At 47.5% G+C, this 21623-nt stretch overlaps 1 protein-coding gene across 5 annotated transcripts in view; it reads right to left on the reverse strand.

Moving 5' to 3' along the window:
- Positions 1–21623, reverse strand: part of Tln2 (talin 2) — a 426813-nt gene that overhangs the window by 57052 nt on the left and 348138 nt on the right. For 4 of the 5 annotated variants that reach the window (XM_052713262.1, XM_052713236.1, XM_052713254.1 and 1 more), the window contains 8 exons: positions 20001–20141; positions 19156–19337; positions 17280–17412; positions 14667–14768; positions 12128–12298; positions 6128–6274; positions 3850–3951; positions 1137–1256 (listed from right to left, as the gene is read on the reverse strand). In XM_052713262.1, coding sequence (XP_052569222.1) covers positions 1137–1256; positions 3850–3951; positions 6128–6274; positions 12128–12298; positions 14667–14768; positions 17280–17412; positions 19156–19337; positions 20001–20141 — 1098 coding nt within the window. The remainder of the gene's footprint in view (positions 1–1136; positions 1257–3849; positions 3952–6127; positions 6275–12127; positions 12299–14666; positions 14769–17279; positions 17413–19155; positions 19338–20000; positions 20142–21623) is intronic. The other variant, XM_052713268.1, reaches the window with a different exon arrangement.

Below are 21623 nucleotides of genomic sequence, written 5' to 3' on the forward strand. Positions count from 1 at the left end.
GAACTCCATGCTGGATATATATGTACCTTAGTACATATATATGCTATGTCTGTTCACATGCATTGTTACGACACATGTTAGAATGTGATGTTTTGGGTCTGTGTTGCTACAGTTGTTTCTAAAAGCCTTTGTTAGACACACTTGGTCCTGACTTTTCCCAGCAGCCTCAGCAGCACTGGGTAGGTGGGAACCCTGTCTGTCATTTCAGGGAAATGGGCAGACCAGTTACAAACCTGTGGCTTCCACAGCCCCAAAGGTTTAGGAAAATACTGAACAGGATTTACATTCAACAAGCGGCTTGCTTTTCACAGAATTTGTTACCTGCATCTTCCCGTGTTCCCGTAGTCCCTCCGTCATTCTGTATCCCAGACTGAACTTCCTCTAAGGAGCCATATGGTTTCTTGGGCTCTCTATAGACACTCTTGTAGGTGCACACACTAAGACTGCTGCCACCAGCCCCTCTATTTCTCACAGCTTCCAGAGACGATTGCTCTCTGACAGTGGCCAAACTTGCTGCTCCAAGACTCTTACGAGTACAGACTTGCTGAGGCCATGTCTACACGAGCCTCCATGGAAAGGGATAAGGAAGGCAGGTGGGTTCTGAAGAGCACAATGGAGGTGTCATGGTGGGTGGGATCTAGGCCAGTTTCTAGAAAGCCAGGCACCTCCAGGCTGGACTTTGTGCTACTGCAAGCAGGCTTTCCTCAAGACAGGCGATATGAAAGCCCACGTGTGGATCTAATATTTTGGGGAAACTTGGTAACCATAAGCATGATTGGTGGGATGTGCTGGGGGGTTGGGCAGGAAGCAGGAAGGGCAGTCCCAGCTTTGGGCATTTTAAGAGGGTGAAGGAAGCTGGCAGAGCGTTGTAAACAGAACTCTTCCGTCTGAGAGCCCTCTCCAGGGGGCCCAAGCTTTTGGTCAGCTGGCCTCAGCAAGGGTCCATGTTTTGGGCACAGTGAGGGGCTATCTGAGTGAATCTGGGACATCAGTTGCACAGTAGTGGGAGTGAAGCCTGCTCCTGGCTGCTGTGATGGGGTCTTGTAGAACTAGACTACAGGGTTCTCCCCTCTCCCATCCCCAGGAATGGGCACCATGCATTTGCTTCTTAAGATAGGGGCCTTAAGGTGGCAGACCTCCTCTGGTTCGGCGGTGGCTGCTGCCATCTGGCCCTGGAGAGCCAGGTGCCCATAGTCACTGGTCATTTGTGAAGCCAGGCCTCCCAGCTCCTCCGGGTTAGTAACCGACTTAGTCATCTGGAAAAAGAAAACAAGCAAGACACAAATACATACACACATACACAAAGAAAAGCGTCAGAACCACGTGTTAATACCCCGGGAAGGCACAGGGTTTCATTCACTTTTAGCCCCTGGGGAAGGTGAAGGCCAGGCCTTGCCATGAGGGCTGGACACTGGGGAGGGCGATTCAAGCAAAGGCCATGCTGCATTGCACGTGACAGGCCCGAGCTGTGACTACCCTGCAGCACAGGCCAGATGGGCACATGCTCAGCGTTCAGGCCGTGCAGCGTGGAGCCGGGTCCTCGGGGGCCAATCTCAGGGAGCTTGTCCTTTTGGGGGTCACCAGAGGAATTCTCACAAGGAACTTTGGGGAATAAGGCTTGTGAATGGTGTACCCTGCTCCAGGTTTCTACTGGGGATCCAGGCAAGAGAGGATCTGAGGACAGGGCTGCTACAAAGTACTGAATGAGACTCAGGGGAGAAGCCAACATCAGAGAATGAGTGAAGGGAATCAGGTCTTGGGCTGAATGGTACAAAGCATGACAAGGTGCTGCCAGAAACGTGGTGGTCCACACACCCCATCTCTCCGCACCTCAGCACAGCATGCAGATGTTTAATGCTACCCAGTCTCTGCATCCGCTTTTTGCAGGTCACCTAAAAGACATCCTTTGTCTCTTTTCTAGGGACTTCACTCCTGCCCTAGATTTCTTATCTCCACTCTTTTAAAAATATTTTATTTTTATTTGTAGTTGTGTGTGTGTACTCCAATGCATGTGTGGAGGTCGGAGGACAACTCACAGGAGTTGGTTCTTTTCTCTGTGTGGGTTCCAGGGACTGGACGAAGGTCATCAGCCTTGGTTACAAGCGTCTTTACCTACTGAACCACCTTGCTGGTGACATTCTCTATGCCCTTTAAACACCTTGATTTTAAAGGGCTATTCCATTTGTGTTTGAGACAAGGTCTCATGTAGCTCAAGCTGTCCTCGAACTCAGTTTGTAGCTAAGGATGGCTTTGAACTCCTAATCCCCCTGCTTCTACCTGCTGAGGGCTTGAACTATGCCCAGCTTAAAGGACTTTTTTTTTTTTTTTTTTTTTTTTTTCGTTTTTCGAGACAGGGTTTCTCTGTGTAGCTTTGCGCCTTTCCTGGGACTCGCTTGGTAGCCTAGGCTGGTCTCGAACTCACAGAGATCCACCTGGCTCTGCCTCCCGAGTGCTGGGATTAAAGGCGTGCGCCACCACCGCCCGGCTTAAAGGACTTTTCAAAAGCCTCTTTAAATGATTCTATATCTACCGAGGTGGGAATATCCATTCCATCTAAGGGATGTTTTAAGACATAATGTCACAGCCCTCATCCAAAAGTGGGTTCCAAGGAACACAACCTGGATCCCAAGAGAATGAAGTTGTATCTTGAGTGGTACCATTTGTGCCCTCTCAACAGGAATACAAAGATTCTTCACCTACCAGGTGAGGAGTGCCTAGCTCCCACCTAAAGTGCCAGGCTAGCTACCTCAGGATGGCCATGTACTGGAGGCTGGGCTTGCTGGGAATCGAGGTGCCAAGGCGCGACACAGCCTGGCTCAAAGTCTGGTCCAGAAGACCCTCTAGAAACTTTATGATGCCACTCAAAAATGCCTCCTCCCACTGCCACACTGTTCCCTGTCCTCCCCTGAAAGGATGGTCCTGGGGTAGCTCCAGCTTGCCAGGACACTCAGAAGTGATTCTAACTTCTTCCGCCTTCCTCAGGCCACACTCATTTCAACAGTAGGCCTGGTACAGAGTTCCCATGCATGAGGAGAGCAGGCAGGGAGGCCTTCGTGAGCCAAGCTCAACCTCTAGTGGACACACAATTACATGACAGAGTCAGCGGGAGCGGTGCCTCGGCCACTCCAGCTGGGCCACTTCAATCCCCAGCTCAGGCTTATGCGGCAATCCTCCCTAATCTACAGCATTTGGGACTCCGAGTGGAGAGGCACACGTTCTATGTATTAACTCTCTGAAGATCTCATTTGTCATCCTTCATGTAACTCTATAACGTCGAGAGAGCACACACTGCTTCCCAATGCCGTTTACGAAGATTCATCTGGAACAGTGTTTTTGCATTATGTTTCAGTGAAAAAAAAAAAATATTACGTTCAAGAGTGATACAGCTTCTGCTGTCGGGAATTAAGAAAAAAATAAACCATGTTAATTCTGCCTAGAAGACTAACTGCCCAAGTGATTATTTGATTTGGTCAGAGAGCTTCATCTTTTTACTATTTCACTCCCAAATATCTTTTCTTATCCTAGAATTTAAATCTATTAAAAAACACCCTGAGTCCTTTCAGAGATGAGTAAGACTCATTCCTCCTTAATGTCACCTTCTTTCTTATTTCCTGCCTTCTCGAATGTTCTCTTCTGCCTCTGTTCCCTGTCCTCATGCCCAAGTCTCTGGGGCTTCTAGACCACAAGCAGCCAGAGGGACTAGAGAAAGGAGGTAGGAGCTGGCATCCGGGAGGAACTGGCATCGTGGGCTGGCCACTCTCTCCAACACAGATCCCAGATTTGAAGACTCGGATGGCGGCAGACAAAAGGGCAACCCTCAGTGGGTGGGGCGGCTCCTTTTTTCCTTACCATTTCCTGAGCCGTGACGGCAATAGCTTTGGAGTATTTAACCACGGTTGTCTGGTAGTCAACAAATGTTCCCTTTGGTTCTGGAGGTGTGCCTTCATCCAGCTGTGGAGAAGAGAAGAGCCCAGGAGTCATAAGAAGCCTGGTCAAGCGGAGACTGTACTTGTAAAAATTAGAAACTTAGGAAAAATAGAGAGGCCTTCAGAGGTGTTTTGATTCAAACTCAACCCCAACTTCTATAATCAGAATTTCAATGGAGGTATAAGTAAGACATCCAGAGGACATAGGCAAGATGGGGTCCTGGTTCTATCTTACAGGAGTGGCCAGTATTTCAGAGGAATAGTGATTTCCAGAGGAGGCTGCCTTAAACGGGAGGGAAGGAATGTCAGGAAGAGGGAAAGCATTCAAGCACACGCTGATGAGTCTGATGATGCTTCCAGGAGAATACAGAGTGCTGGAAGATGAGGGGGGAGAGAAGGCAGAATATACATCACCAAGGACTCCCATACCACCGATATCTGTGCTGGGGAATGCCTAGTGATGGTCTAAGTCAACGACAGAGAACTGGAGCAACCAAGAACAACCTGCTGCTCGCCTGCCTCTAAGCGCACCAGCAATTAGGAAAAGGAAGAAAGGATGACTATGAAGATGGAGAAGGAGGGGGAGGAAAAGCCAAAGACTCCAGTGAAGGAAAAGGCTACCCGCTTCACCACTATCAACACCTTCATCATCTTGATGTTGAATAGCACCCAAATGATATTCCAGGATCGGCAACAGAGGGTGTGAAAATCAACACAGGGGGACCAACTATCGTAAGGACAGCATCAGCAAAGGGGAACAGGCATGGAGAGGGGTGGGAGTGAGGCAAGATCTGTTGGATGGAGCGTCTTGACTTCAGGGTGGGACCTGGACAGGCAGTTGAGGAAATCTCACAGTAAGTGAGGCTCATGAGCTGTCAAAGAAAGACTTCAGGGACCGCCTTTCACTTTCTGGGGATTTATAGGACATTTCCCTATTTTTACATTAATACTGAGAAAAAGAAAAAGAGGGTCGTTTGACTTTTAACTGCTACTAAGAAACTGTGAACTTCATTATTTAACATTCCTGATGGACACGTGGTTTGTTTTCAAAGTTCTGGTGTTCTGAAAGTCAAACAAAATCTCCCGCGCCTCGTTTAACGGCCTTGAGGAGGATGGGAAATTTACTTATTATCTGCCAAGCCATCCATATTTGAATCATAAGCAGCACACAGTGGACACTGATAGAGACTTTGAAAGAGTAGAGCCTCAGGTCTTCTAAGGGAGACACGGTCCAATGCATGCTCCTTCACTAGTGTGAAGATGGTGCCGAAGGTTGAGGAGCCCTGACTCTAATGATCGTTGCATGGAATCACTCCTTTATCGCTGCATCAGCAATTTCAGACTGCATATTCTCCTGAAACACTATACGGATGTTTTCACAACCCAACAGCAGGCATTCCCCGACACAGACACTGTCTAACACTGCTGCTCCTGCCCTCACAGGCTGACAATCAAATGTTGATGAACAACTGTTTACCCCAACACTATCAAAAGGACATGACCAGAGACAGAAGCCTGGCAGGACAAATAGAAACCATGGAGCTGAAACCTGCTTCAGCCTGAAGCAATGTCAACTGATTGGTTGCTGAGTAAGAAAACGACTCCTGTTGTCCCCATAACTGTCGCCTCTGAGAGCTCACCAAGGCCTTTCATACATACTATTTAATTGTTTATGCATTTAAGTAGATGGCAACAGCATAAGATATTTGAAAGTCCCATTAAAGATTCCTAGGTTCCACTTAATCGAGACTGCAACAGAGCAAGTCAGGGGTAGAGTCCAGGATCCTGCATTTTAGAAATTCCAGTGTAGCCATTCCAAGTGCTAACACTTGGAAATCACTTTCTAACTCCTCTTGGAGTTTGTTCCCCATCACAGGACTATGACAAGGACACAGGTCTAAGTAATTATTTCTATTTTACAAACAAGTAAACCAATGAGTCTTTCACAACATCTGCTTTACCACATATAAACTGGGAAGAATTACACAGTGGCTTACAGAGCTGGTGAATTAATAATGAAGAAAGAATGATACGGATACATGACTGGCCATCTGATCATTAGCTACACCCTTCAGGAAAAGAAGGCTTGCTGGTCTCCGCCTTGACTGACAATCAGTTTCCCAGAGAAGACCATGTAGAGACGGTATGTGAGAGAGATGGAGATGTGGTTGGAGGGGTTCTAGGAGCTAGCTTAAGCCTACCTTGCTCATGGCCTCTGCGATGGCATCCACCATGCCACCCACCAGTCCCACTTCACTGGCAGCTTCATTCAGTGTCACCATAATGTCATCCACAGCTTCCTTCATCAGCTGTGCAGCCTCCGTGATGGCATCGTGGGTGTGCTGTGCCTGAGAGGGGAATTAAAAATGTCTTCGGTAGCACGAAACGTTGTTCATTCTTAAGAATCACTTGATCTGTTAAGAATAACCCTAAGAAATCAGAAGACAGGGCTGGGCAGGGTGACGCATGTCTATGATCCCGGCACTCAGGAGGCCAAGGCAGGAGGCCCTCACGTTTAAGGCTAACTTGAGCAGTACAGTGAGACTTTTGAAGACAAACAAGCAAGCCCCAGGAGAATCACCCCCCAGAAACACAACCATGTAATTAATACATTCAAAATGTTTCCTTTCCCTGATTTCATACATTTACTTGCAGAATCAAACGTAATCCCTTTTTACAATAAGAAGAGAAAACTGCAACACCAAACTGTCCAGACTAGCTTTATATGCTGCTGTATTCAGAACGGTAGAGAATGCCACAGGTTCCTAAATACACAAATTGACACATTTAATTTAAAAATCCATAATACAAAGAAAAAATGTTTTCATAACAAACGCACTTCTCTTCAACATTGCCCAGCACACTACCATTCTCGTTCTATAAATAAACTGGATTACGGAATGTAGGTAGGTACATACAAGAGACATAAATCTGCCGAGAGCACACGGGGCTGTAGAACTAGGTGATAAGTTATATTGCTGCACACTGGCAGACTAGAAGAGGAACGTCCTCCAAGGGCTGATGCTCTGCAGGTAAAACCCGAGTAACCACATGGTCTTCAAACAGCATCCTGGGGACTTGCCAATGTCAAGGGTGGAAATAGGGGCTCAAAGTGAATTAGTGAATGGCTATGAAACAATGCTGGTGCAGGGCTCCCTACCAGATAGCTCACATGCGGGAAGACGGAAGAGCTAAGCTATGGGTGCAGGAAACCTAGGTTCTGGTTCTGGCTCTACCACTGACTAGCAACATGGCAGGGCTCAGCTTCCTTTTCAGTGAGATGGGAGGACTGTAAGAAGTCCACGCTCTAGAAGTCTGATGAACCACACAGGTACAGACACCTCATGCATGAGAAGGGCAGGCCAGCAGGAAACTCTATCTAACCCTGTGTAATGTAACCTAATGCCAGTGACTTACACATCACAACCACACTGTCCTCAAGTACCGGGTCTGTCTGGGCAACAGCTGTGGTTATCCTGGCCCAACTCCAGGGTGTGGGCCCCCACAAAGGCCCAAGATACTGCATCTTTACTTTGGTGAATATGAAGGAAGGGAAGCCAGTGGGACATAGACAAGGGGAACTCCTCGTTTTTGTTTTTAAATCAAAGAACTCCATGAAGAGGCACTGTGAGCCATGGGTCTGGGAAACAAGAAGAGTTTCTCAAATGTAGTATCTGGGAAGATGTCAAACAGGCTTCACACAGCTATCCTCGGGACACTCGTCAGGACACACATTATTCTGCCTTTGGGATGGAACTGAGTCAGTTCATGATTTAGTTCCATAGCTGACTTCATGGCCTTATTCTGCTCCGAGTCCTCAAGGTGGTATTCCTGTGCAGAACTCTCTAGAGAAAGCCTCTAACCCCACAGATTCTCATTACACAAGGTCAGACAGAGGGGGTGTTTCCCTTGACATCTCGGCTGCCATGAGAACTCTATTGACACAACTCTACATGACCACATCAAAGCTCAACACGTGTTTCAGGGGCGAGGTGAACCACTGCCAACCAGAGGCCTGCTTTCCACCTGTGGCCTTCACAGGTGTCCGGAGAGCAAACTCTTAACAAGGGTGGAGCTGTTCTATGGAGAGGAGTTTGTGCCCCTTCCTCTGGCCGACAGACTATTGAAACAATGCTCCCCAGGAAACTGGAGTCTCCCCCAGGAATTTCATGCTGGGAAAAGCAAAGGCTGAGTCCTGGTGCAAGTCCAGAGGGAAGCTGTCTCCCAGGAAGAGAATTCACGGTTGGACTAGTCAGACCACCTTGCTGGAGAGACTGGAGCCCAGGCAGTGATGACAGGCGGGACCACACCAGGATTTGGATTGCTTAGCTATGCATCCTTCTTGCCCTCAATTTAAACCTACACTGGGGAATTGGAAGTTACTGGACCCCTCGATTTGTTTTTCTTCCCAATGTGGCTATGACGAATAAATTATTCTCCGCCTTTCACCATTCCTTGTCTCTTCAATTGGCTCACTGAGGGCAGGTGCCAAACCTAGCTTGTCAGCACACCGCCACTTGGGAGCAGACATCGAGGATGCCATAGACAGGAGTAGAGCCAGGGTCTGACCTTAACAACTCTGGAAATGAGAACGTAACTCAGGGAAAGCTTCAGTGAAGCACAGAATGATCTTTGAACCTCCCTCCCAGTAAACATCTTTGCTCTTGGAGAGCCCAGAAATAAACTACCTCACTGTCTGCCCCGGAGATGAGCTGAGGAAGTCTCTAGAAGGTTTGCTCTTCTTTATTATTCATATTCTCTCTCTCCTCTCTCCTGTGTGTGTATACATGTTCATGTGTGGGGATGTATGTGTAGGTGCATGTGTACATGTGCACACGAGTGTAGACATCAGAGGCTGACCTTAGGTGTCATCTTCAGTCACTCTCCACCTTATTTTGGCCAGCGAGCCTCAGGTCTCCGGGGCGGAGACCACCTGCGTGTACTGCGCCGCCCATTTTTGTAGGCAGGCGCTGAGGGTCTGAACTTCCGGTCTCTGTTCTTGAGTGGCAAGCACTTTACTGACTGAACCGTCTCCTCAGCCCATGCGCTTCATATCTGAGTTTTACAGATTTCTAGAGTGTCAGCTCAGAGTTCACCTCCTCTGTGGCATCCCTAGGCATGACTTCCTCACCATGGCCTTCTGCTCCAAAGCCCAGGGGCAAGTTTCATCTTCTTTAAACAGCCCTGGCCCCAGTCCATACACTGTGGGCTGGCTGAGCACACTAGCTTTAGACGTCCAAAGACGTAGCGGGATCTCAATGAAATCACGCTTTAACAACCAGCGGCCCTCTAGGAAGCAAAGCGAGCAGGCCAACAATGAAGTCATTATTTTAGGGTCTGGAGCGATTCTTTATTACTGCTCCTCGCACACGAGAAAAACCACATCTGTTCTTTCTTGGACACGTGTCTGAGGACGGCTTCCAAGGAGCCTTTTCCTTCCGGATGGGACTTCCACTACAAAGGCCAGGATGGCAAGCAAAGACATCGGAGCAGCATGGAAAATGGGAGAAGACTACAGGAGTGTAGGAATGGATGTCAAAACTTTAGGGGTGGGGCAGGACAACAGATAATCCCGAGGGGATAAGGCTTGGCTGGGGTGCTGCATGCAGCAAACTTGAAGGGAATTCTATAGAAGAGAATGGGGGTGGGATGACCCAGAAGATGCTCAAGGGCGCATGCACATGCCTTGGTGTCTTGTTTTATTACTGGTCTGATCGGCCTGGGGTGTCAGCCCTCAATGGCCTCAAACGCCCTATGTAGCTGAAGAACGACTGACCGTGACTTCTGATCCTCTTGCCTCCTCCCTGCAAGGGCTGGGATTATAGGTGTGTGTCACCACTCACAGTTTATGCAGTGCTGGGAATGGAATCCAGGGCTTGGTGGATGCTAGGCTAGTGCTCTATCAACTGAGCTACATCTCACATTCTTGTTTTAAAACACCACTCTCATCCAGATCCTATCAGGAGGCATTCATAATCAACCTTACTGCTCAGTAGAGGAGACAAAGAAATGAAGAACTCGCTAGCAAGAGGCAGCACTGGGATTTGAACCCTTTATGTCTGATCCAGACCCTGGAGTGCTTGTTTTACCAAATCAGAACTACTGGTGACTATTTAACAACATTTTATTATGTGTTTATTTAAAATAAATTTGTACATTTATTTAGTGTATGCGTGGTGTGTGTGTGTGTGTGTGTGTGTGTGTGTGTGTGTGTGAGAGAGAGAGAGAGAGAGAGAGAGAGAGAGAGAGAGAGAGAGAGAGAGAGAGAGAGAGAGAGAGAGAGAGAGAGACCCTGCATACCACAGCACATGGGTGGAGGTCAGAAGATAACTGAAGGAGTTGGTTTTCTCCTTCAACATTGTGGGTCCTGGGAACTGAACTCAGATCAACAGGCTTGGTGACAATGACCTTTACCAGCTGAGCCAACCTACCAGTCTGGCAACATTTTAACTTTGTTTCTTCTATAAATGAGATAAACAATACCAAACCAACAGCAAATAAAGCTTAATAAATATTCCCCCAAACAATAACATTTAAGTCGATTAATTATGTGGTCTTTTTGGCCTCTAAGCAAAGGGTCTAAAGGAGCAGACTTGATGTCTGTTTCTGGGGTGATGAGGTGAAGCCTGTTACTTCAGCCCTTAGGAGGCTTGGGAGGAGGATTACAAATTTGAGGCCATCCCTGGGCTACAAAGGCATTCAGGTCATTTCTGAGAAAGAGAGGGGTGAGAGAGAGAGAGAGAGAGAGAAGGGAGGGAGCGGGGAGAGAGAGAAGGGAGGGAGGGAGAGAGAGAGAAGGGAGGGAGAGGGCAGAGAGAGAGAGAGAGAGAGAAAGAGAGAGAGAGAGAGAGAGAGATGGACCTAAGTAATAAAATCAAATATGGGTCTGTCTTAGCATTAGCTGTCAACTTGACAGAGCCTAGAATCACTTCAAAAATCTCATGTGAGGAACTGTCTCTATCAGACTGGTTGGAGGGCATGTCTGTGAGGGATTTCCTTAACTGAGGGCCGAGTTCATTTCGGATCGCACACCTTTAGGCAGGTGGTTCCAGGTGTGTAAGGAAGCGAGCTGAGCTCAAGTCCACAAGTCCAGGAAAGAGTGAGCCGGTAAGCAGCATCCCTCCACGGTTCCTGCTTCTTCCAGCTCCCTGCCTTGAGTTCCTTCCTGACTTCCCTCAGTGATGGACTGCCTTGGCAGTGTAAGCCAAATAAGCTCTTTGCTCCTCTAAGTTGCTCTGGGTCAGAAAGAGACTAGAACAGGTGGTGCTATTTCCCTGTTCAATGGTCCCCACTAGCTCCCACGACTTACAGAACGGTCAGACTCCTTAGCAAAGGAGATGAGATGCATCAGCACATCTTGATCCAACTTGTCCAACTGTGGTCCTCATCTGTGTATTCTAGATCAACCAGACTGCTTACAATTTTCTACAGGCACCACGTTCTTCTGTAATTCCGAGTTGTTACTTATTTATTTGGGTATGTGTGAGCCTAAGTATATGCATGCACACCATGTATATACGGGCTGGAAGAGGGCATTAAATTATAGGTGTTGTGAGATACTTGATGTGGGTGCTGGGAACGGAAGCCAGGGCCTCTGTAAGAACAGCAAGTGCTCTTCTAAGCCACCTCTTCATGCCCTGTTACCACCTCTTAAGTTCGAAGCAAAATGTGGCACGAGGTCAGTCATCCATGACAGACTGTTGCCATCCATGCCTGGCTCTTAAAAGAAACTTCCTGAAGAAATGTCCCTCTTACAAATAGACAGGGTGGTGGTGGTGGTGGTGGTGGGGGGAGCACTGTTATATTAAATTAGCATCTCTTGGGCTGGGGAGTTAGCTCAGCGGTAAGAGTGTTTGCCTAGCATGTACGAGGCCCTCCAACCCTGCAAAAACAAGTACGTAAACTAAATCACCATTCTATAAGAAGAACAGAAACCACCTTCACTGAAAGCAAATGGTGTTCCTTCATGCAAGTTAGGCGTCAACACCTAGCAGGGACCTCTTAAGAGTACTGCCTCCATTCCCACAATGAGCATACCATGCACTCTCCTGCCTACATAGCCTACCAAGGAAAGGGAACTTGTGAATAACCCTCAGCTACACCTGTTTGGAAAGTCACTGGGTTATTTCTCCTTTAGACTGGAAAAGACAACACAGGAGGGACTTGGAATCCCAAGGCAGCCCTGATGCCTTGAGCCATACCTTGGGGTTTCCTCCACCTTCTTTGGCTGCATACAGCATCTGCAGGGCGGACTCTGCGAGGGTCTTGGTCTGGTCCAGCACTGTCATCTGCTGTTGATGGTCCAGCATCTTGGAGGCGACACCGACTGCAGCTAAGATCAAGGGCTCAAAGTAGCCTGCCAGCTGTGTCACCTTTCAAGAAAGAGAAACCCCGGATACATCATGTAAATTCAGGCCTCCTTCTGGAGGGGCCTCTTGGTGAGAAGGGGGTTTGGAGCAGGGATGGGATGACTCATAGGAAAAGACGTATTTGGCTATAACTTGCCTTCAAAAATAAGCGCTATTCAACAGTCTATTGCTTGGGTTTTCTTCCTTCAAGGAATCCTCCATCTCCTCTCCGTATATGGTAAGAAACTCACTCTGGGATTCAGAGGTAGACACTAGACTCGTACCCAATTTTATAAATTGTCTGTTTTGTAAGTAAGAACTGTTAAGAATAAAGGACATCTTACAGGTTCAGAGGGGACGGGGACTAGAAGAAGGAGACGGTAGTGAGGTGGGGTGAGATGAAGAGACTCTGCAAGGTTTGCAGTAGACAGTCCAACTGGTGTGGCCACCGAGCACTGGACCAAACCTCGGGAGCGGAATGAGAGCAAACTGATTTTACCACTGTCTAACTGCTTTGTTTGGCTCACCCTGGGAAAATAAAAAAGCTTGTCAAGGGGCTGGGAATACAGCTCAGTGATAAATCACTTTTCTAATGTGTGAGGGGGTCCTGGGTATGGTCACCAGTGCTAAAACCGAACCAAACTAAACCGAACTTCACAACCAAAAGAACAAAAGCAAAACAGATCAAGACAGCTACCTACTGCCCTAGGATAGACTTCCTTCTGGCGGACCATGCCACACACATGCAATACATGTATATATGCTGGACATTTGGGTACCCTAGAGCCAAATGTCACAAATATTTATCAGGCATATGCCCTGTGCTTTTAGCTCTATGTCAAATGTTTCCCATCCAATTCCTTAGTTAATCTTGCCCTAATTTTAAGAGGCAGATCCGGATGAAGAGAAACTGAGGCACAAGTTAGGCAGGTGGGTGGGGATGAGGTGGGGACTGGGCTCACTTCACAGCCTGGCTCTAGGCTCCTACCCTCTTCTCTCTGCCGCCTTTCATGCTTTAATTTGTAGTCTAGTCCTGCTGCTCTCAGACTTGAGAAGTTCATCGCTCGGTATCTGTTTCTTGCTTTTTGACATATTTGAAGTCTGAGAGTGATAGAGTGACAGCCCTCTACCTAATAGTTCAAGGACGATATTTTTGTATCTGGCTCCATCTAGTCCTACTCTAATAAAACAAACCAGCACCGATGGCTGTCTAATTCTTCATTTTTGTGCAGTCATAACTCACTGCTAGGATTCCCATTGAGGGTATTTCTATACAAGTCTTTAGCCTGTGTCTTCATTAAGGCTTTTTTCCCACCACATGGAGGAAAGGCGGATGAAAGTTCTGGGGATGTACGCAGAGAGAGACCACCACACACAAGTAGGCACCGGGTCACATACAAAGCAAGGGTTGGGGGGTTATGAGGACAAGCCCAAGTATGAGTAGCAGTGTCGGAAAAAAAAGAACAATACTAGTCATTGCTGCTAACTGAGAAGGGACTCCTGGCCAGCAATAAGAATACTTCTGTTCTGCTATTCTCATTAGGTTATCTTACAGAGACGTGAGAGGGGCTGCTGCTGACCTGCTGTGCCTTTATGTGCATGTGCGTGTCTGCACTCATATATCTGGGTGCATGTGGAGGCCAGAGACTGATACCTGGTATTTTCCTTAACTGCTCTCCATCTTATTTTATTTGTGTGTGAGGTGTGTGTGCATGTGTATGATTGGGTCTGTATGACCATTTCCACATGTGACAGACTAGAAAAGGTCTAGTGTCTTCCTTGATCACTCTGCCTTATTTCCTTGAGAAAGGATCTCTCACTGAATCTCCAGGATCTGCCTGTCTCTGCCCCACAACCCTGGGGTTACAGGCACACACAGCAATGTTGGGCTTTGGACATGGGTGCTAGAGATTCAAACTCAGGCCTCCTTGCTTACACACTGGGTTCTCTTACTCCCCGAGCCATCTGTCCCTTGATCTTAATTTCTGAGATAGGGTCTCTAAACTTGGAGCTTGCAGATTTGGCTGGAATGACTGGCCTATGAGTCCCAGAGATCCTCCTGCCTCTGCCTCCTCTGTGCTGGGTTTACAGGTGTGTATCACTGCCTCCAGCTATGTGGGTGCTGGGGATCCAAACTCTGGTCCTCATGCTCGCATAGCAAGAACTTTCCTTGAGACACTTCCCCACACCTCTCTGGGTGCATCTGAAAGGAGCGCTTGAAGACCAGGAGGGAAGCCTGCGAGCAGACCATGGGTGGGTCTGGCTCCCTGCTGCCTGCTTTGTCCAGATGTGGATTTCCTCCACATCTGGAGGACCCAGCCGGAGCAAGCCCACCTCCCTACACACACACTTCCCCTCTCTCTCTTAGCAGGATTCCCTGATTGCATGGTACCTTGTGTCCCAGCTGGGCGGCTTCCCCTCGAGCTGCTGTGGCAATGGGATCAATAAGATGCCCGATTTCCTGGACCACCGAGGTCAGCTGCTCCTGCAGGGCCTGGGAGAGAATTGTCAAGGTCATTTGCCAATAGTTCCCTACGGCGCTGTGTCATTCTGAAAAGCCCTTTATGAAGGACAAGGGGACCTGCATGGAATCAGAATGTCTGGATGCTCCCCTGACCTTCCATGCCCTGGCTTGCCTTATTCCCCTCTCTCTCCTCAGATGAGCCATGAGGCAAGCCTGAGAGAAGTGTTTCTCACTGGCTTCATTCCCAGAGCACTGGCAACTGATGCTGGTGGTGTCTGCATGGCAGGTTATATAGCATGATTACTGGGAATGTGGAATAGCTGTACTTTCCAAGGAGAGACAACTTGGTCCAAATGGAGACAGCTCATTGGGGACTGTGGGAACATCCAGGTCTTGGTGTTCTCAGAACGTAAAGAGAAAGGAAAAGGTGATGTGAAAATGTGACCAGTTCTCTGAAGGCGTCCCTGAGGGTGCATCATGAAGACACCAGGTGGGCTACATGCAGAGCTTAGTCAGACTCTGCTCACTGTCCTTGGTGGCTTGTAGGCAAATATTGGAAATGACACTCCTGAGGTATTTCTCATCAGGTCCGAGATGGTTTAACCTCTCTGCGCCAAAGCAATGAGTTCAGGCTGTTAGGAGATAGGAAAGGGAAGCTGACAATGTTGGGAGGGGGTGGTTGTGGGGTGAGGAACTCAAAGCTGGAGACTAACTGGAAGCAGGAGAAATCCCATCCGCTTCTCAAAATCACCTTAGGAACTGGATAGGTTCAAGGTTAATAGATAAAAGCACTAGGCATCTTAGAGATAGATGTACATCCCACATGTTATTTAATAAAGTGACAATATCCTTCCTGTGTTTGTTACTCTGCCACAGAACCATGGTATACTTGAGCACGAGGGCTTCAGGCAGAGTTCACTCTGGGGAAAAAAAAAAAAAAGCTTAAGGGGCAAGCTTGAAAACAAAACAAAAAAGAGCTAGAGAGATGGGCAGGCAGAGAGAAGCTTCCCTAGAGTCCAAAGGCCTTATTTAGCTATCCTTACACACTAAACGTGATTATGGACAAGAATGCCAGAGAATCCCTTTGGTGTTTTACGATAGGTGGTTTGTTAAATTCAATATTGTATAATGAAGGCCCTTGGATGTAAAGGGGGTACATTTTCTTCTTATTGGGGGAGATAAGGCAGAGGATGTAGTTTAGAAGGGATGGAGATGGGGGCATTTCTGGGGTGATGGTTATGGGGTTTGGGGGGAGGGTAGTGTCTAAGTAGCCCTGGCTGTCCTCGAACTCATAGAGATCGAACTGTCTTTGTCTGCTGAGTACTGGGATTAAGGGTGTGTGACACCAAACCTGACTTCATGACCTGGGGGCTCCTTAAAGACAAGTCATCAACACACACACTTCATGCGTGTTCACTGTATGTATGTTCCCCTTGAAGAACAGGCTTAAAAGAGTAATTCTAGCTTTTCACATGGTTATTATGCTTAGTCCTACTCCTCATTTCCTGGAAGTGTGTGTGTGTGTGTGTGTGTATGTGTGTGTGTGTGTGTGTGTGTGTGTGTGTGTGTGTGTGAAGCCGAAGCAGAACAGATAGCTCCATTAATGAAAATGAGCATTGCTTAGCTCTAGGTCCACTGTGTAGAGAGCAGGGACAGAGTCCATTATGCCTAAATTCTATGGCAGTAAGGTCATCACACCGTTCATGTAAACGGAATGCTTTCTGAATATTGGGTACTGTGCTCTTAGCAGAGAAATAAGTATGGACTGCGAACTTTGTATGGGTAACAAGCAACGCAAGAGAGACCACAAAGAACAGATAAAGTGAGGATGGGGAGATGCTCAGGGGGTAAAGCGTATGATATACAAGCATGAGGACCTGCATGTCTATAACCCAAGTACAGGGAGTGGGGGATCCTAAGGGCTCACTGGCCAGCTAGTCTAGCTGAGGGTAAGCTCCAGGTTCTGGAGAGGACCTGTCTTTAAAAAAAAAAAATAGATAGAGGAGCAATTGAGCTCTCCAGCTCCACATGGGTGAGAACTCCCATATACACATGTGTATAACACACACGGAGTGAAAGAATGAAGTGGCCCAAAATTTTAGGATGCTAAGCACCCCCCCCCCCAATGCACACATATGAGATAAAGAATAACTCAGGGCACAACTCTTCATTCTGGATGGGATCAAATGCATTAGAGTTTAATGTCAAACTTGCCCCCAAAAAGTGCAAAGACAAAAATGTGGCCAGAGAGAAGCATTCAAGCTTTGCATACCCAGGCCTGCTCCTGCACGGACCTGTGCAACTGAACACAGCAGTCCACCTTAGGACACAGAATTACCCAATAGCGATCATTTTCCTACAGCCTCATTTGAACGCTCTTCCTAGCTGGCATGCTCTTTCCCACGTCCTCTTTCTCTTCTGAGCACTGGGCCTACTCCCTCGCCTGACTTCCCTGGTTGGTGCCACAGGGGCGGGCTGTCCATTATCGCACTCCAGCATTAGAGACATCTCCTCCCATTTCCTCTGGAGTTTCCAGCCTACCTCCACAGAGATGTCGTCCCTTGTGGCCAGGCTCTGGCTGACTGCTGCCAGGGAGGCCTGCTCAATGTCCCTGATGCAGCGGTTGATGCCATCGATGGAGTAGTCACACTCCCTCTGCCCAGGGGCCTTGTCCCTAAAAGGGACAGAAGAAACCAAACAAAAGTACATAAGGCTTAAACATGTCACATCTTGCTCCTCCACTGGTGTACAAGGAGCCTCCGTCCCACTTCGACATGATCACCTTTACTAAGCAGTGCATCTCTGAGGCTTGCTCAGCAAAGCCTGGTACACAGCCCACGCATTTCTTAATTAACACTTGTACCTGACATATTTCTAGCAGGAAGAATGGAATCTGGCCCTTCCTCGCAAGCTAATAATAGGCAATTGTAAAGGAAGCAATTTGCACTTGGGTGCTTCTTCCACTTTCCACTAAAGTAAAACAAGTTGTGTGTGTGTGTGTGTGTGTGTGTGTGTGTGTGTGTGTGTGTGTGTGTGCATTGTATGTCCATTTGTATACAAGTGCTTGCAAACATCAGCACATGGAGACTGTAAGAGGAAGTCAAGTGTCCTACTTGATCAGTCTCTGTGTTCGTGCCTTAAGACAGGGTTTCCCTCTGAAGCTGGGGCTAGTGTGGCAGCTAGCAGGCCCATCAATCCTCATGTATTTGTCTCCCACAGTTCTAGGACTACAAGCACACACCCAGGCCTGGCTGTTTATATGGAGCTAGTTATTCAAACTCAGGCCCTCATGCTTCTGCAGCCAGCTTCTCTCCACTGAGCCATCTCTCCAGCCACTGAGAGTGAAAGTGCAGCACCATTTACAGTGCAAACACACTCAGTGTTCCACAGTGCACACGAGTCACAAGCTCCTGGGCTGCAGGAGGAGCTGAAGTATTCAGAGGATTTGTCTTTGCACTACATTAAGAAAAAGTTAATTATAGCTTTGAGCTTCAGAAGCAATTAAGAAGCAAAATGCTGTAACTAAGAAAACAAACACATTCCACGTTGTAGGATACTAACTTCTCAACTTGAGAAATGTCGTTTTCTCAGCCTTTGGGTATTACCAAGAAGGTCAAAATACCCAGAGTTAGTATAGGCTGTAGAATATTCTTTTTGTCTCATTATTAGTCTAAAAGAACTTGAATAGTAGAGCTCTCTAAGCTCCTACAAGTTGATAATTCAGTGTGATGGTTAGAAGGGCTGGGACTGGAACCTTCGGGTGCCCATGAGAACATCTCTTAAGTTCCCTTGACCAAAACTTCACAGTAGTTAAAATGGAAACAATGATAATATCTACTTTAAATTAAGATGTGATGATCGGAAAAGGCAATGTAGGTAAAGTATATGGAATAATATCTGGTTTATAATAGGTGCTTAGATTTACTGTTATCGTGGCCAGTACTATTCATGGGTCTCAAAAGAGAGAAGAAAGAGATGACTGTAATTTTCTTAGTTTGCTTTTCTGTTACTGTAATAAACCTCCTGGGGAGGAAAGAAAACTCCTCTTATCTCACTGGGAAGTCAGGGCAGAAGCTCGGTACAGGAACTTAGAGGCAGGAACTGAAGCAGAGACCATGGACTAATGCTGCTTACTGGCTTGCTCAGCTACCTTCCTTATATAGCCCAGACCCATTTGCCCAGGAACAGCACAAGTGCGTGGGCTAGGCTCTCTCACATCAATCATCAATAAAGAAAATGCCCCACAGACATACCCACAGGCCGGGATGGTGGAGACAATTCCCAGGTGACTCTAGTTTGTGTCAAGTTCTTTATCAAGATTAGCCATTACAGTAATGATCAGCACTACAGGATGGGCATAATCCCTCCTGCTCTATTCAGGTGCAGGCTGGGAACTTTCTCTAGATGAGAAACTGACCTGATAGATGTGATGAGACTCTTAATGGAGTCCGACACGGTGTGGGAATGTCCAGCCAACACAGACCAGGTGGGCGGATCTTTGGGATTGATGGCCAGAGAGCGTGCAGTGCGGATGAGGTATGATGAGCTCTCCAGCATGGTCTTGGCTGAGACCAAGATTGGTTCCTGTGCCTGGGAGCCCTAAGATCAAGCAACAGAGAAGGTGAGTATGCAGAGACCAGTAGGTTGGGCCCTAGAAAGTCTTATTCTTCAAGTCAGTACTTCTGCTCTGCAGAAGGAAGCTAGCTAGCAGAAAGGGTCCAGACTGGGACAATGTGGGCCCAGGCTTTTTCCTGAAATTATAAATATAAATATATATATTTTGGTTTTTCAAGAAAGGTTTTCTCTGTGTAGCTTTGCACCTTTCCTGGAACTTGCTTTGTAGATCAGGCTGGCCTCGAACTCACAGAGATCCACCTGCCTCTGCCTCCCAAGTGCTGGGATTAAAGGCATGCACCACCACCGCCTGGCTATATTTCTTTTCTTAAATAAAATGTTGGAGTATGATGCACTTCATGAATGAATCGGCCCCAATCCCAGACACAGAGATTATTCTCAGTATCAAGCTATTATTTCTTAAAAGATAGACATTCACTGAGCTTAGCAACTGTGCACGAAGTACCATCCATAGTAACACAGAATAGTGCACACTACTTAGTTCTGCAGAATACTGTGCTTACTACAGGAACACAGTCCAGAGGGCGCCCACACCAGGTCTTCTGGAGCTTTAACTACCATTGCTCATTCTACTTCCTACAGAATTGGCCTAGACTCTAGAGTTCCGATTGCTGCAGACTCCCCTACCTCAGAGCTGATCTGAGCAGGAATGCTGACAAACTCAGGGTTTGATGCAAAGGCAGTCAGGTTCTCCACAGCTTCGATCAAGGGTGTGGTAGCAATCCGACACTTATTGCGGTTGTCTTCAGAGAAATCCCCATCCAGGGCCTGATGGGAAAGAAATGGAGAGTTCATCCCACTGAGAAACATGTTCCATTCCTAAGGCACAACAGCTACCTCCCAACAAGAGAGGATGGTTCAACGGGAATACTACTCCTCAACGAGTAGGAAGCAACTGGAGCGATCCATCCCTGCTGCCGACCAGGAGGCCCAGGTAGCCATCCTCAGGAACAGTCCAGATGTGCAGTTAGAACAGCAGTCTTGTTGTCACACCTGGCTGCCAAGCCACTTTCTCTTCCACTTCTGAGATGGAATCCTCTCCACTAAGTCCATTCCCTCACAAATGACGAAGATCCTTTACATGGTGTGACACTTCTGCCCAGCCTGTCTTCCTTCCTTCCTTCCCTCCCTCCCTCCTTCAGTTCGGGGAATGAAAACCAGAATCTACCCCTGAGTTAAATCTCCAATCCCTCACACTTCCAGCTTTCCTAAGTTCTACATCTGAAGCTCTCCTATCCCTGTAAGACCAACATCTTGGAATGAAGACAATGGAATTCAATGCAAAAGAATAGACTAGACCTACCCAAACAAATGGGCAATTCCTAACGCACACGCACGCACGCACGCACACACGCACTGGTCTATCTAGTTAAGGAGGTCGCACACAAAAGGGTACCTATTGCACAATTCCATTCATGAAAGTAAAAAAACAGGTAAAACTAACTGGGGTGTTAGAAGCTGGGTGACACTCTGGAGGAGCTGGGACACAAAAGTCAGGGCAGAGGTGACTTCCGGGTGCTGGTTAGGTTCTATTTCTCAATCTAGCTATTGTTACTCAGTATGTGCAGCTTGAGACAATTCACTGAGCTCTCGACATGATGTGTTTCTCCTCTCCACGTTTTATGCCTCATCTGTATTTAATTAGCAGCAGACACCACAAGAGGACTGAGTGATCAGACATGTTGTGGATTCAGGGCCAGCTTGGTGAGGATCCAGATGTGGCCTGGGATACATGTCAAGCTGCCTTTTCAAAGGGTTAACCCTTGAGGTCCAGCTTCTCCAAGCTCAGACTCCACCTCTTCAACAAAGCAGCCTGTGAAGGAGCGCCACTGCCCTGTCTTCTAGCAGAAGGCTTCATGGAGAAGGCAGTTTCGCTCGCAGAAGAATGCAAATTTCCTTGTTAAATGACCAATTAAACTTTTAATTTAATCCTTATGAGCAATCTATAAAAGCCTACTTAGACAATTAGTGAACAAACAAACCGGAGGCATTGGCAGTATCTGAGCAGCTGGGTCTGAGGTGGGAGTGAGCTGTTCCTCAGTAAGGCAAGAGGAGGCAGGCACTATAGGTCTGAAGGCTACTTCTGAGTAACAACGGCATTCCAGCCAGGCCTTGGCAGCTTGGGATAATAATTAGATAGCCACAATGCTAATATTTTCAGAGGCATTCATTCCCATGAGCCTGCTCACTTACCATCCTCAGTAATTACGGTGCCTAGCTTGCCTGGCTTCCCTCACCCAACAGACCCTG

The sequence above is a fragment of the Peromyscus californicus genome, unplaced genomic scaffold (genome assembly GCF_007827085.1).
Source record: "Peromyscus californicus insignis strain IS unplaced genomic scaffold, ASM782708v3 Scaffold_11__1_contigs__length_118956290, whole genome shotgun sequence".
In the NCBI taxonomy this organism is placed as follows: domain Eukaryota; kingdom Metazoa; phylum Chordata; class Mammalia; order Rodentia; family Cricetidae; genus Peromyscus; species Peromyscus californicus.